General features: G+C 44.5%; 1 protein-coding gene across 4 annotated transcripts in view; it reads right to left on the bottom strand.

The window, feature by feature from the left end:
• Positions 1-17,148, bottom strand: part of CREB1 (cAMP responsive element binding protein 1) — a 342,075-nt gene that overhangs the window by 224,141 nt on the left and 100,786 nt on the right. For 3 of the 4 annotated variants that reach the window (XM_069225968.1, XM_069225967.1, XM_069225970.1), the window contains one exon: positions 9,346-9,492. In XM_069225968.1, the coding sequence (XP_069082069.1) occupies positions 9,346-9,492 (147 nt within the window). Of the gene's footprint in view, positions 1-9,345; positions 9,513-17,148 lie in introns of all 4 variants that reach the window. The other variant, XM_069225969.1, reaches the window with a different exon arrangement.

Consider the following 17,148-nt stretch of genomic DNA (forward strand, 5'->3'; position numbering starts at 1 on the left):
ACTGCACCATAATGGCTACACTGAAAACTGGGAAGTTTGGTATCAAACTTCTCAGCACAATAAATGCACACTGATGCCAGTGTACATTTTATTGTAAAATACACCCCAGAGGGCACCTTAGAGGTGCCCCCTGAAACCTAATCCAACTACCCGTGTAGGCTGACTGGTTCTAGCAGCCTGCCACACTCGAGACATGTTGCTGGCCACATGGGGAGAGTGCCTTTGTCACTCTGTGGCCTGTAACAAAGCCTGCACTGGGTGGAGATGCTATCACCTCCCCCAGGCAGGAGCTGTAACACCTGGCGGTGAGCATCAAAGGCTTACCCCCCTTTGTTCCAGCACCGCAGGGCACTCCAGTTAGTGGAGTTGCCCGCCCCCTCCGGCCACGGCCCCACTTTTGGCGGCAAGGCCGGAGGAGATAATGAGAAAAACAAGGAGGAGTCACTGGCTAGTCAGGACAGCCCCTAAGGTGTCCTGAGCTGAGGTGACTCTGACTTTTAGAAATCCTCCATCTTGTAGAAGGAGGATTCCCCCAATAGGGATAGGAATGTGACCCCCTCCCCTTGGGAGGAGGCACAAAGAGGGTGTACCCACCCTCAGGGCTAGTAGCCATTGGCTACTAACCCCCCCCAGACCTAAACACGCCCTTAAATTTAGTATTTAAGGGCTCCCCTGAACCTAAGAATTCAGATTCCTGCAACTTACCGAAGAAGAAGACTGCTGAGCTGAAAACCCCTGCAGAAGAAGAAAGAAGACACCAACTGCTTTGGCCCCAGTCCTACCGGCCTGTCTCCTGCCTTCTAAAGAAACCTGCTCCAGCGACGCTTTCTCCAGGACCAGCGACCTCTGAATCCTCAGAGGACTGCCCTGCTTCCAAGAGACCAAAAAACTCCTGAGAACAGCGGCCCTGTTCAACAAAGACTGCAACTTTGTATCCAGAGGAGCAGATTTAAAGACCCCTGCAATCCCCGCAAGAAGCGTGAGACTTGCAACACTGCACCCGGCGACCCCGACTCGACTGGTGGAGAAACAACACCTCAGGGAGGACCCTCCGGCGACTCCGAGAAACCAAAGTTGTCCCCCCTGAGCCCCCACAGCGACGCCTGCAGAGGGAATCCCCAGGCTCCCCCTGACTGCGACTGCCTGACTCTAAAATCCCGACGGCTGGAAAAGACCCTGCACCCGCAACCCCCAGCACCTGAAGGTTCGGAACTTCAGTGCAGGAGTGACCCCAGGAGGCCCTCTCCCTTGCCCAGGTGGTGGCTACCCCAAGGAGCCCCCGCCCCTTGCCTGCCTGCACCGCTGAAGAGACCCCTTGGTCTCCCATTGATTTACATTGGAAACGCGACGCTTGTTTCTGCACTGCACCCGGCCGCCCCAGTGCCGCTGAGGGTGTACTTTTTGTGTGAGCTTGTGTCCCCCCCGGTGCCCTACAAAACCCCCCTGGTCTGCCCTCCGAAGACGCGGGTACTTACCTGCTGGCAGACTGGAACCGGGGCACCCCCTTCTCCATTGAAGCCTATGCGTTTTGGGCACCACTTTGACCTCTGCACCTGACCGGCCCTGAGCTGCTGGTGTGGTAACTTTGGGGTTGCTCTGAACCCCCAACGGTGGGCTACCTTGGACCCCAATCTTAACCCCGTAGGTGGTTTACCTACCTGCAAAAACTAACATTACTTTACCTCCCCCAGGAACTGTGAAAATTGCACTGTCCACTTTTAAAACAGCTTATTGTGTTTTATGTGAAAAGTATATATGCTACTGTAATTATTCAAAGTTCCTAAAGTACTTACCTGCAATACCTTTCAAATTAGATATTACATGTAGAATTTGAACCTGTGGTTCTTAAAATAAACTAAGAAAATATATTTTTCTATAACAAAACCTATTGGCTGGATTTGTCTCGGAGTGTGTGTTCCTCATTTATTGCCTGTGTGTATGTACAACAAATGCTTAACACTACTCCTTTGATAAGCCTACTGCTCGACCACACTACCACAAAACAGAGCATTAGTATTATCTCTTTTTGCCACTATCTTACCTCTAAGGGGAACCCTTGGACTCTGTGCATACTATTCCTTACTTTGAAATAGTGCATACAGAGCCAACTTCCTACACAGTCCTTATGCTGGTCATCCACATGTAGCCTCTTCTTTATGCAGGTAGCACAGGCTTTAAAAAGCCACTTTTTAGGTGTCTGACACGGTTGTCAGTTTGAAGTACCCAAATGATGAGAATTTCTGAAGAAAAAGTCAATCCAAACACCTCAGAAAGTATATCTGAGAGAACACTGAGCAGAACTGAGAGGAGAATCCTCAGCACGACATGCAGTGGAAAATCTGAGGGAAGGCAGCTCCTCACAGGAGGGTTCTAGAGGATGGTGTAACCTGATTGGTTGTTTCTAGAGTATGGTACATTTTTACAAAATGACTGTGATATGTTTCTAAGACAAAGGCCTAATGCATGTAGTGTTTTTATGCAATTGGGCATAGCTTCTGTATTACACCGTGGACTCCCATCTCGACGACGGGGAAGGATTCAAGCATGTACACCTCATTAGCACTCCCACTGAATTAATCATGAATATAATATTACTGGATATCTGGAATGATCACCCTAAAGAATTCTGAGCTAAGGGTCTGTTTACAAGAGAAGACACTGCCAAGCTATGGGGCAGTGAAGAAACCACAAAAACTAGGACTTGGTGCTTTATCTTGAGCAGATGTATGACAGCATAAATGGCCATATTTTCTGAACACGGTTGTTCCCTGAGGTTTACCAAGGTCTGGGATCAAAGGATAGCATTTAACTTGATTGACACTTTTGAAGGAGATCTGATCTGTTTTTTTCCCTTTTTTTATTCTGTTATAATGATACAGCGAGACACCAGATGTTTGCCTTTTCATTGTTAATGCTTACTGATATTAAACGTGCTTGTATGTTGAGTGCTCCTAATGTCCGAACTAGTGTCTTCCATTTCTTTGATAAGGACACTCTGATTGTGGTTAACTGATTGTTTCTTTTGTTTTTAATGTTGCATACAACCCAATGAAAGTATTGAAAAGAAAAAGTTGCTTACCCTCAGCAATGATATTTCTAAAAGACATCATCTTACAGGCGCCTCACCTTATAAATATCCTAAAAGTGAACACTGGACATGGAACTTTTTTGTCCAGCAATAGTTCATTATTACTGCTAGATGCGACAGTCAGCTTCCATGGCAACTCCACCCATTAAGGATATGACAACGCTGGAGTATGTATAGCACTAATGGGCATTCTAGGCATCAGCACCTGATATTTTTCCTGGAACCCATCAAGGTATGGGCAGAGGAGCAAAAAGATCATCAATGACAATATGATAGGTTTGAATACCCTGGAATCCTAATAATCTTGCCACTAACTCAGTGGAGGAGGTAGGGTGGTGAGGAATCCACAAGAAGACAAAATATCTATACCAAACATAAGTAACTCTTTCCTCTGATGGACTTGCCTCATCTTCTTCACCACGTTGAGGATGAGCGGTAGAGGCGGAATAACATAGGGAAATATCCCTGAACAGTTCATGTGGGTCTGGGTACCTTGAGGTGAAGCTTGTGCATTTTGCATTTTTTGGTTTGGCAAAGAGGCAGACAGATGGGTATGCTGTCTGCTGTAAGTACCTGGGAAAAACGTGAGAGTGAAGTTCCTACTTGTTGACTTCCTGATGCCCCTCTTTAACAGGTCCACAATGTCTTCGTCCAACCCTGGAAGATGTTCCACCATAAGACGGATCTTAGGTAGATAGCCCAGTGTCTAATATCTTGTGTTAGAACACACAGGTGGGAGCAGATAATACATCCATGCTTCTGAATGCAGTACATTACTGTTGTGTTGTCCTTTCTTTAAAAGACCACCTTGTTGCACACAAATGAATAAAAGGCCATGAGCTCCAGATAGTTGATGTGTTCTTCCCCACCTTGTGCTTCTTTAAGATGTGTACCCTACCTAATGAATGATGTATTGGTGGTAGTAGTCACCTGCAAAAGAGGGTTGAAAAAAGACCTGCCGGGCAACAGGTTGTTGCTGATCAATTATTGCAGACAGTGCTGAGTGTTGATCTTTGTCCATTGAGCCTTATCTGACCGTTATTTTGAGATGCTCTCTTGGAGTGGGAGCATGTGCACTCTGGTGAGGGGCACAATATCTGTGCAAGATGCCTACAAACCCAAGATCTTCATTACAGTTCATACAGCCAAGAGATGACCAGACTGGAAAAGAGGCAGCCGCTGTTGAAATGTAATTACTCCTTGCTAGTTGTGGTATGCGTTCCTTGTGATAAAGTTCAACACTGACCTCAGGAAAGGCTGGGTCTGTTGGGGATGGAGGTGGGACTTCTTTGAGTTTACTGTGAACTCTTAAGCTGTGAAAGAGGTTTAGCATTGTGTTAGTGCATGCCGGGCATTGTTGGCTGCTGCTGCCCTTGATCAGCCAATCATCGAGATATGGGAAGATGCAGATGCCTGCTCTGTGTAGCCACCACATCTGACACTTGGTAAAACCCTTAGGAGCAGTAGTGACCCCCAAGTGGCAGGGTAGTGCAGATCACAAATTCAAGAGAGTGATGTGAGCGGGCTGAATAGGGATGTGGAGGTAGGCGTTCTTGAGATGTAATGCCATCATGAAGTCTTCCTGCTGGGTTGACATATGGTGCTCCGAATAGGATGAACTAACTGAGTGGCCTCAGGTATAATCAGGGCTGGAGGGAGCTTTGTGAGAGGCTTACACCAGCTTAGTGGGCAGCTGATATGCTTCTACCTACCATAAGACGTTTCACTTTTTTATAGCAGAAAGTTATGCACGCCAAGAGGCTGCAGGAATTGCTCCATTTACGCAGAGACTGGTCGGGGTCTGGGCATCCAAAGGTGGCAAAAAGTTGGTCAGATGTTCTTGTGTCTTTAGTTGTGTCCACGTAGGATTTGATGTACACACACATCTACCAAAGGTAGTACTCTTTTAGCCAATGCCCAGGGATTTCAAAAGAAAGAGCCATGTACGACAGTTCCATTTTAATGGAAGTTTGAAGATACCTTTGGCGTGCGGTCACCACTATGTAGTTATGCGCAAGTCAGTTTCCAGACATAGGAAAGGCGCTTTCTGTTTTGCAAATAACTTTGACACAGTTTGAAATTTCTTCTCAAAACTTTCCAAAAAATCAGTTCCTGCCAGGAAAGCTTCAGGGTCACCCATCAAGAGGGAAACAAAGAAATGGGGGTCCTAAAACACTTTGTCCCATCCAATTTCCATAGGAAACATTAGACAGCAATACAGAAACAAGCATTTGCAAAGTAATAGGTCTCACATTTGCTTGAGATAGAGCTACTGGCATTGTAAATACATAACGACTTTTCTTGCAACATAAATTGGTCAACCCTGCCTCATAATTTCGTGCCATATAATTCCAGTGGCCCTGCGTTGAACTAAAGCACTTCCATTTACCTTCTTTCTCTATCTGCAGCAAAAAATGAAAATGTTGCCATTTAGCATTTTAATTTAAATCTGCCATGCCCATTCCAATAGAATACAACTTTCACCACCCCAACACCAGAGTTGCTGGCTGGCTAACACAATACCCCCAAAAAAGACACAAGACAGCTGCAGAGGAAAAATAAACTAGAAGCGTCACCCAAACGTAACAAGAGTGTTCAAACAGTCATAGTGTAATAAGGATGTTAAATTGGCCCGAATTATGGTCATAACTTTAATAAGGAGAGATTATTCAAACATATACAATTATCATATAAGGCTTTATCATAATCAGTTTTTGGTACTGGACTGTAATGCTCAAAACTGCCCCTAGAGAGCACCATAACAAACATATAATTTGTAAGCAACATGGTCATGTAACCATATTGTTAGCCACTAAACGGGATAACCCTATGCAAAAAACAGGAGAAGGTAATATTGTGTAACCATATATGTAGCCCCCAAATTGCATTTTTAGGGCTAGTATGCCTACTGCAATGATATTACAAACAAAGCCTTTAAAACAAAACTTCTCCCAGGTGTAAAACAAAAGTTGTAGGCATGAGAAATCTTAAGAGACACTGATGGTGGGGGGAGTTATTATTTTGGGGTTCTCACTAAACTAATGTGGAGAACAAGAGATGATGTAGAAAGAAAGAAGAAAGAATGGGAGAAAGTAATGCAGTGTAACCATACATGTAGCCCCTAGAAGGCACAGTATATTACACATTTTTAGGTTTAGCTGGAGTACTGCAATGATATTACAAACAAAGCCCATAAAACATAACTTCTCTCAGCTGTAAAGCAAAAGTTTCAGCCATGAGAAAGCTAAAAAAGATAATGAATGGTGGTACAGGTTATTATTTTGCAGTCGCCACCAACATAGTGTAGCGATCCAAAGATGATGTAGACAGAAACAGCACAGTGTTGTCACTGTTTTGAAGGTCGCCCCATCGCCTCAGGACCACCACAGGCTGAATGAATTATGACGAGAAATGTTTCATACAAGTAATACCATGCAAAGCATTATGGGACAAGTTTCCGTGCCACGAATATTTTAATATGTTGATATGACTGTAATGCTTACAACAGCCCCTAGAGGATAAGACAATGAAAACAGCATTTGTAAGAAACATGTTGATGTAACTATATAGTTAGCCCCTAGCAGGCATAACAGCACAAAAAGAAAATGGCAAAATACAGTGTAACCACATATTTAGCCCTGGAGGGCATATTGCATTACATATATTCAGGGCTAACAGGCCTATAACAATAATATTACAATAAAGGCTCTTAAAACACAAAGCACCTCCCAGCGTTAGGACACTAAATGGTGGGAGGAGTTATTATTTTGGGGTCCCCACTAACAGTGTAGGGACCCAAATATGATGTAGACAGAAAACGTACGTTGTTGTGAATGTTTTGGTGGTGGTACCATTGGCCTAGGGCCACCACAGGCTGAATTATGAGCAAAAATGTTTTGTAAATGTAATGCCCTGCAAAGCATTATGGGTTGAGTTTTCCCAAGTGCAGCGAATACTGCAGTATCAGCTCTCCCGCCATGCTGGGAGAGCCACTTTCACTTCGAAGATTTCTGTTTTGCATAAAGCATTCACCAAGTTGAAGTGTTTTAAGGGGAGAGCCACAAGAAATTACTCTGGTTAGGTAACTGTGAACAATGTGACCAGCCCTTCAATACAGCCGATCGAGTTCACACTGTTGTGTCTGATTGCGCTGTGAGCGCCATGGCCACCATGCAGCATGAAGGCAAGAGACAGAAGAAATAGTTTGCCCACGTTGAAGTATATTCGCCATTATGCAATAATCCATGTCGTAGGGGCAGTCTGCAAGGCGTGACAAAAATAGCCTCAAGGTGGGATAAACGTAAAGCATTTACCAATGAGATCAAGTGATTTTTTAAATGCAGGCTCCGGAACGAGTGAAAGAAAAGGGTGTGACAAGGGCGTGGGTAAAAGCCCACAATACTATCAACAGGTCAAAGCGCTTGCACGCGCGACCTGAAAAAGGCTGCACAGAATTACACCAAATTCTGCAGAAAGCTAGAAATTTAGCCAGAAAGCAAGCAGTTTGTGATTTGGTGCAAATCTGTTCAGCCGTTTGAGAAATTAAGGTTCAAAATGTATAGATATCCTTTGCCGTAGGACTCCCATGTAAAAAACCAGCAAAAAGTATTCAGATTTAATAGTACTGCAGGAGTCCTATGGGAACCAGCAATGTGATTGGTGGCTGCAACATGAAGACAAGTGTTTCCGGTCACCACAGTCCTGAAAATATTTTTAAAAGCATACAGAAGGAGGCAGGGTAGCGAATATCCTGAGCCCCTAGCCATGGGGTGCGTGGGGATTGGGGGACTGGAGAATGTTGCAGTCTCAAGGTGCTCCCGCATGAGCCAGTGGGCCTCCTCCCCCAGGTGTGGTACCTTAGGCACCCTACAAAACAAAAATAATTATATGTTTGGTGGTAGTGGGTTCTTTAGACAGTTGGGCGCTTTTGTGAAGGGGTTGGCGACTTGGCCCCACCAGAGGCTGAAGAAGATAGAAAACTCTTTTATCCATCCAGAGCTAGTGGATCGGCAGGCGGAACAGCCAGCTTTCCCCTCTTTTGCACTAAGGTGAACTCCCTCTCTATTCCTGACTCACCTGTAAGAAATTTTCAGACAGATTTTACATCTCGTGATGGGGTGAGAATCTGGGAGGCAGATTACATCAATGCTGTTTTTGACCTCCCACGATTTCTTACATGAGGAGCATCTCTCATAAAACACCTGAGAGGAAAACACTGAGAAAAAAAAGCTATTTACTGCACAAAGAAGAGGACACAGCTTTTAAAATTAAAAAAAAAAAACGCTTTAGAAAGGCAAATGTGTTTCGGGGGACCTCAGGTGGGAGAACCCTGACCCTACACTGCTTGAACGGAAGGCTGTCTGTCTCTGAAGTTTAAATTTGTTTAAAAAAAAAAAAAAAAAAAAGAAAAGAAAGGGGAGGGTAGTTCATTAGCGTTTTCAACCAATAGCGCTAGATGTCAATTTGACTCAATGGATTTACTGTATAAATAAAAAAGGAAATAAATGTTGCCAATCGTAGGCACAACACGCAGCACCGACAGTTAAAAACTCTTTATTTTCACAGGGAAGTGGATCTTTATCCTTCAACTTTTAGCATGACAGTGAAGCTACACAAGAGGGGTATGATATCCACTATTTGCCGACTGTTAACATTAAAAAATATTTTTAAATTGTTTACTTACTTATAATACTCTCAACAGGAACAAGGTTTTCTTTTAATTCTTTGAGGAAACGTATTACTTCAAACTCCTATTTCTAAACCTTATGTGAAGCAATGGATGAAAGGAACGGTTTATGGCATTTCCTTCATTTATGAGCAATTTCTTAAGTGCTACATTTTGAAAGGAGGCAACGTCAGAACAAATACTATTCACAGAACCACACAGCTTTCTATGGTGTTGGAAACAAAATGCACACATTAGATGGATGATATTTTTGGTGGTTTCAATTAACTTCTTTATACACACCTGTGAATTATGAAAGAATAAACATATTACTTTGCACGTCTGAAATGCTTCCAACTGTGGATCATTCTCGTCAAAAATAATTTAGGTGATTCAACATATTGTTTACATCGGTCAAAATATTCCACTGGTCATAATATAGCAATGATACTTGGTCCTTCAGTATAAAAAAGACCGTTTGCATGCAATAGTGGTGTACCACAATAAACAAAAGGCTTTAAGAAATACGGCACAAATCATCCTCGAAGGACCAAATGGCATTTTAAATGTATTATCAATTTGCCGAACTTACTTGGACTGTTTGGACCTGTGGGGACTGAATAACAGATGGCTGGGCTGCTTGAATTACGCCATGTACTTGAACGGTCTGCCCGTTTGGAAGCTGGACTAAGGTCACAGTGGGGGCCGAAGATGTTCCATGAGCTGCAGCCATGGATACCTAACCCAAAAAGAAGAACTCTATATTGTAGAGAAGCCAGAAACATTCATTCACATAAGACACCAAAATTCACAAACATTAAAACTCACTACGTTTCAGCAAAAGTCTTCAAAAACATTTGAAGACAATGCCCAATGTGGTTGTTCACTTTAGTAGCTAAGGTTTAAATATTGCCATAAACACAAAAGAGGAGATTTACAAAGGCATGTAAGAGTACTCTTACAATACTTTAACATTTTTTTGTGAACTTAGGCTCCAAACCATTTAAAACACGATTAAAATTAAATATTTAGGTCATATTCATAAACATTATATTCACAACTAGTAGTACAAATATAATGAACTGTGCCCTTTCCAAAGCCGATTTACAAAGCTATGTAAAAGTACTTAAGAGTACCTCTGTAACACCACTTCTCGTACTCTTAACATTAATTTGTGAATCAGACTTTTATATTGAGTACTTTTTTTATAGCATTTAACAGGACCAGAGAGGCCTCTAAATGGAATACCCAGAAACAGGTTTCATTTCTTAGTGCATAACATATTATGATTTCCTCAACATTTTAGTTTGAATCCTCATTTGCTTCTAGGGTTTGTCTAATTCTCAGAGACAACACTGCCAGCCAACACAGAAGTGACCCTTGCTGGTGACTGTGTGTTTGATGGACAGATAGGTCACTGCCGAAACTAAGAATGAAACCTCCGGACATTAACCTTGACCAAGACAATATCAGGCTTGGGACTCTAGACTGAACCCAGACGTACTATTAGACCAGGCGTTCCCGGCTACCCTCGTGTAAGCTCTGACAGACTACTATCATCATAAGTGGGATCGTCCTGATAGCAGGACGATGGAATGGGATGACATGAAGGTGGTACTCCGAGGGGTAGGCATGGCCTCCTCAGTTAGTATCTGCAGAGTTTTGACTCGCCAAGAAGCAGCATTGGAGAAACAGAAGGCAGTACTGTCTGTTGATTCGAAACCCTTGGGGGACTGGGACAGGCAGTGCCATAAGGTGTGCAACATATGTAATCGAATAGTGAAACACATCCGCCGCACAGGTAGAAGAAAGTGGTATGTGGAAGGGGATAAGGCGGGCAGTCTTTTGGCCAGTCATTCAGTTGGAGGCAAAAAGAACAGATGATGGACGGAATGTGGAACACATCAACATTCACCCCAGTCACAGATCGGGGTTGAATACATCTGTTTTGCTCCCCATGCCACCCCAGTTTGGACCCAGGCATGTGCAAATCAGTCTTGACCCTGTCCCCATGGAAATAATCCAGCCTGAACTGCCAGGCCAGGTCCTCTCTGGACCAGAAACAAGCATCCTGAGACCGGTTTCAGGGTATCACCCCTCATCAGCCAGGCTAGCTTGAATCCAGTGGCACAGTGAGCCATAAGTGATAAGCTACCTTTCTCCAGGTACAACATAACATGACCCATAACAGTGAAATAGTTCATGCTAACTGCAACTTTGTGGCTGACCTAGCTGCAAAACAGCAGTGGCAATCTGAAAGGTTGCTGCTGTGACTACATCAAACGATTCATGCAGATATTATAGCGGTGATAAAGGCAACATCAAAAGGGGAAAAATCCCCTGATGGATTCTTTTTTTTAGTATTCATAGAGCGTCGCCAAAAATGAAAATGTCACTTACCCAGTGTACATCTGTTCGTGGCATTGGTCGCTGCAGATTCACATGTTGTGCATAGTTCGCCATCTGGTGTTGGGTCGGAGTGTTACAAGTTGTTTTTCTTCGAAGAAGTCTTTCGAGTCACGAGACCGAGGGACTCCTCCTCTTTGCTTCCATTGCGCATGGGCGTCAGCTCCATCTTAGATTGTTTTCCCCGCAGAGGGTGAGGTAGTAGTTGTGTGTGTTAGTAATAGTGCCCATGCAATGGAAAGAATAAGTATGTACAAATTAAGGTTAAGTAATATATATATACAAATGTTGAAGATAACTTCCGACGGCTACAGGCTCCCGGGGAGGCGGGTGGGCACATGTGAATCTGCAGCGACCAATGCCACGAACAGATGTACACTGGGTAAGTGACATTTTCAGTTCGATGGCATCTGTTGCTGCAGATACACATGTTGTGCATAGACTAGTAAGCAGTTATCTCCCCAAAAGCGGTGGCTCAGCCTGTAGGAGTGGAAGTAGTCTGAAACAAAGTTCTCAGTACGGCTTGACCTACTGTGGCCTGTTGTGCGGATAGCACGTCTACACAGTAGTGTTTAGTAAATGTGTGAGGCGTGGACCATGTGGCTGCCTTACATATTTCGTGCATTGGAATATTTCCTAGGAATGCCATGGTAGCGCCTTTTTTCCTGGTTGAGTGTGCCCTTGGTGTAATGGGCAGTTGTCTCTTTGCTTTAAGATAGCAGGTTTGGATGCATTTAACTATCCATCTGGCTATACCTTGTTTTGATATTGGGTTTCCTGTATGAGATTTTTGAAATGCAATAAACAGTTGCTTTGTTTTCCTAACCTCCTTTGTTCTGTCGATGTAGTACATTAGTGCTCTTTTGACATCTAATGTATGTAGTGCCCTTTCAGCTACTGAGTCTGGCTGTGGGAAGAACACTGGTAACTCTACCGTTTGATTTAAGTGGAACGGTGAAATAACCTTTGGTAGGAATTTAGGATTGGTTCTTAGTACAACCTTATTTTTGTGTATTTGGATAAAAGGTTCTTGTATTGTAAATGCCTGAATTTCACTTACTCTTCTTAGAGATGTGATGGCAATGAGAAATGCAACTTTCCAGGTTAAGAATTGTATTTCACAAGAATGCATGGGTTCAAAAGGTGGTCCCATGAGTCTTGTCAAGACGATGTTAAGGTTCCACGAAGGAACTGGTGGTGTTCTTGGTGGTATTATTCTTCTTAGGCCCTCCATAAAAGCTTTAATGACGGGTATCCTAAACAGCGAAGTTGAATGAGTAATCTGCAGATATGCAGATATTGCTGCCAGGTGTATTTTTATGGAAGAGAAGGCTAGATTTGACTTTTGTAAGTGTAGTAAGTATCCCACTACATCTTTTGGGGATGCGTGTAATGGATGAACTTGATTATTATGGCAGTAGCAAACAAACCTTTTCCATTTGCTTGCATAGCAGTGTCTAGTGGATGGCCTTCTAGCTTGTTTTATGACTTCCATACATTCTTGAGTGAGGTTTAAATGTCCGAATTCTAGGATTTCAGGAGCCAGATTGCTAGATTGAGCGATGCTGGCTTTGGATGCCTGATCTGCTGTTTGTGTTGTGTTAACAGATCTGGCCTGTTGGGTAACTTGACGTGTGGTACTACTGACAGGTCTAGTAGTGTTGTGTACCAAGGTTGTCTTGCCCATGTTGGTGCTATTAATATGAGTTTGAGTTTGTTTTGACTCAATTTGTTTACTAGATATGGAAGGAGAGGGAGAGGGGGAAAAGCGTATGCAAATATCCCTGACCAGTTCATCCATAGGGCATTGCCTTGAGACTGTCTGTGTGGGTAGCTGGATGCGAAGTCTCGGCATTTTGCGTTCTCCTTTGTGGCAAATAGGTCTATTTGCGGTGTACCCCAAAGTTTGAAGTAAGTGTTTAGGATTTGGGGGTGAATCTTCCATTCGTGGACCTGTTGGTGATCTCGAGAGAGATTGTCTGCTAGTTGATTTTGGATCCCTGGAATAAACTGTGCTATTAGGCGAATGTGGTTGTGAATTGCCCATTGCCATATCTTTTGTGCTAGGAGACATAGCTATGTCGAGTGTGTTCCCCCTTGCTTGTTTATGTAATACATTGTTGTCATGTTGTCTGTTTTGACAAGAACGTATTTGTGGGTTATGATGGGTTGAAATGCTTTTAGCGCCAGGAATACTGCTAGTAATTCGAGGTGATTTATATGCAGTTTTGTTTGATGTACGTCCCATTGTCCTTGGATGCTGTGGTGATCGAGGTGTGCTCCCCACCCTGTCATGGAAGCATCTGTTGTTATTACGTATTGTGGCACTGGGTCTTGGAACGGCCGCCCTTTGTTTAAATTTGTACTGTTCCACCATAGAAGCGAGAGGTATGTTTGGCGGTCTATCAACACCAGATCTAGAAGGTGACCTTGTGCATGTGACCATTGTGATGCTAGGCACTGTTGTAAGGGCCTCATGTGCAGTCTTGCGTTTGGGACAATGGCTATGCATGAGGACATCATGCCTAGGAGTTTTAAAACCACTTTTGCCTGTATTTTTAGTGTTGGGTACATGGCCTGTATGACCTTGTGAAAATGTTGAACCCTTTGTGGACTCGGAGTGGCTAATCCTTTTGTTGTGTTGATTACCGCTCCTAAGTAGTGCTGTATTTTGCACGGCACAGTGTTTGATTTTGTGTAGTTGAGGGAGAACCCGAGTTTGTAGAGGGTTTGTATGACATACTCTGTGTGTTGTGAACACTTTGTTAGCGAGTTGGTCTTGATTAGCCAATCGTCTAGATACGGGAATACGTGTATTTGCTGCCTTCTGATGTGTGCGGCTACTACTGCTAGGCATTTGGTAAACACCCTTGGCGCTGTTGTTATACCGAACGGTAAAACCTTGAATTGATAGTGTATCCCCTTGAATACAAACCTTAGGTATTTCCTGTGCGAAGGATGTATCGGTATGTGGAAATACGCGTCTTTGAGATCTAAGGTTGTCATGTAATCTTGTTGCTTTAGCAGTGGTAACACCTCTTGTAGCGTGACCATGTGAAAGTGGTCTGATTTGATGTAGGTGTTTAGTATTCTGAGATCTAAGATTGGCCTCAGTGTTTTGTCCTTTTTGGGTATTAGAAAATACAGTGTTTATTTCTGTACATGGTACCAGTTCTATTGCTTCTTTTTGCAGTAGTGCTTGAACTTCTATTTCTAGGAGGTCTAAATGCTGTTTTGACATTTTTTGTGTTTTGGGTGGGATATTTGGAGGGATCTGTAGAAATTCTATGCAATAACCATGTTGGATAATTGCTAAGACCCAAGTGTCTGTTGTTATATTCACCCATGATTGATAAAACTGACTTAGTCTTCCCCCCACTGGTGTTATGTGGATGGGTTGAGTGACCTGTGAGTCACTGTTTGGTTGTTGGGGTTTTGGGGCTTTGAAATTTCCCCCGGTTTCTCAGGAATTGTCCTCCTCTGTACTGGCCTCGAAACCCTCCCCTTTGGTACTGTCCCTGGTAGGTAGACGGTGTTGATTGTGAGGTGCTGGCTTGTGTGGCCTGACCCCGAAACCCTCCTCTGAATGTTGTTTTACAGGAGGTGCCGAAAGTGCCTCTGCTCTGCGGGGAGTAGAGCGCGCCCATGGCCTTGGCTGTGTCAGTGTCCTTTTTCAGCTTCTCAATCGCCGTGTCAAGCTCTGGTCCGAACAATTGTTGTTCGTTGAACGGCATATTGACTACTGCTTGCTGTATTTCTGACTTAAAGCCAGATGTGCGCAACCATGCGTGCCTTCTGATGGTAACTGCAGTGTTTATTGTTCTTGCAGCTGTGTCCGCTGCATCCATAGAGGAGCGTATTTGGTTATTGGAGATGTTTTGTCCCTCCTCAACCACTTGTTTTGCCCGCTTCTGAAATTCCTTGGGTAGATGCTCGATGAGATGCTGCATCTCATCCCAATGGGCTCTGTCATAGCGCGCTAGGAGCGCCTGAGAGTTGGCGATGCGCCACTGGCTGGCAGCTTGTACAGCGACTCTTTTCCCAGCTGCGTCGAATTTTCGGCTTTCCTTATCCGGGGGTGGTGCATCGCCCGATGTGTGTGAATTGGCTCGTTTGCGAGCTGCTCCTACCACGACTGAGTCTGGTGGCAGTTGAGAGGTGATAAAAGCAGGGTCTGTGGGAGGTGCTTTATATTTCTTCTCTACCCTTGGAGTGATTGCTCTACTCTTGACGGGGTCTTTGAAGATTTGCTTCGCGTGCCTTAGCATTCCCGGAAGCATAGGCAGGCTTTGGTAGTTGCTATGGGTGGAGGAGAGGGTGTTAAAAAGGAAGTCATCCTCGACAGGTTCTGTGTGTAGCGACACGTTGTGGAATTCTGCTGCCCTAGCTACCACCTGCGCATACGCTGTGCTGTCCTCGGGTGGTGATGGCTTGGTAGGGTATGACTCTGGGCTATTGTCTGACACTGGTGCGTCGTATAGGTCCCAAGCATCTTGGTCATCTTGGCTCATGGTGGTGTGAGCCGGTGAATGTGACGGAGTTTGTGCCGGTGATATTTGAGTTACAGGTGGAGGAGAGGGTGGCGGAGTTGCTTTCTTTGCCACCTTTGTTTGTGGTGTTAGTTGTTCAGTTTGGAACTCTAGTCTCCTTTTTCTCTTGATTGGTGGAAGAGTGCTAATCTTCCCCGTTCCACTCTGGATGAAGATCCTTTTTTGTGTATGGTCTACATCAGTAGTCTGTAGCTCCTCTTCAAACCTGTGTTTACGCATTTGAGAGGACAATGAATGTTCCTCTGAATATGAGCCGGTAGTGGTTTCAGTTGCTGATTGTTTTGGCACCGAAACTGTGTCCTTTTTTGTTTTCGGCTCCGAGGCGAATCTCTTCTTTTTCGGAGTCGAGCCTTCTCGGCGTCGATCATCCTCGGTGCCGCTGTCTCTGCGTCGAGCAGTGTCGGCTCTGCCTTCTCGGCGTCGATCTTTTTCGGCAACATTTTCTCGGTCCCGAGAATGTTGCGTGCCTGTGTCTCGACCCGAGTCGGACGATCTGGGCACCGGTTCGGCCTTTTTCGGTGCCGATAGACGGTCACCTTTATGGGTTGAGCCATGGCCAGTTGGCAGTGGCGTCCCCTGGGCCTTGTCTATTTTCTTGTGCTGTGTGCTTTTCGACGTCTTACTCACAGTTTCGTCGACGTCGAATTCATCTGAGTCCGTTTCATGGATGGAGAAGGCTTCCTCCTCTTCTCCTTGTTCCTCGAACTCTCGGTGTTCTGTCGGCGTGGACGCCATCTGTAGTCTTCTGGCTCGACGGTCTCGGAGCGTTTTTCGGGACCGGAACGCACGACAGACCTCACAAGTTTCTTCTTTGTGCTCGGGTGACAGGCACAAGTTACAGACCAAATGTTGGTCCGTATATGGAAATTTATTGTGGCATTTAGGACAGAATCGGAACGGGGTCCGTTCCATCGGTGTCGATGTTACACGCGGTCGGGCCGACCAGGCCCCGACGGGGGATCGAAATTACCCCGAAGGGCTACCGGAGCTCTTCACGATTCGGTGTCGATTCTAACTATCCCGATCCCGAGCGAAACAATACCGACTTAATTTTTCGAAGTTTTAACTATCTTTCCGTCCCGAAACCCGGAGCGAAAAGGAACACGTCCGAACCCGAGTGCGGAAAAAAAACAATCTAAGATGGAGCCGACGCCCATGCGCAATGGAAGCAAAGAGGAGGAGTCCCTCGGTCTCGTGACTCGAAAGACTTCTTCGAAGAAAAACAACTTGTAACACTCCGACCCAACACCAGATGGCGGACTATGCACAACATGTGTATCTGCAGCAACAGATGCCATCGAACATAATATTCCTATGGTCCTTGTACCCTGAATTAGGGATAGGAAGATGCATAATGAGACAGTTTGGTTGGAATTGATTAGGGCGGTTTATGAAGGGTTAGCTTCTGCTCAAACTAAAATCAGTGCTACAGTATCAAT

The sequence above is a fragment of the Pleurodeles waltl genome, chromosome 3_1 (assembly GCF_031143425.1).
Source record: "Pleurodeles waltl isolate 20211129_DDA chromosome 3_1, aPleWal1.hap1.20221129, whole genome shotgun sequence".
Lineage (NCBI taxonomy): Eukaryota > Metazoa > Chordata > Amphibia > Caudata > Salamandridae > Pleurodeles > Pleurodeles waltl.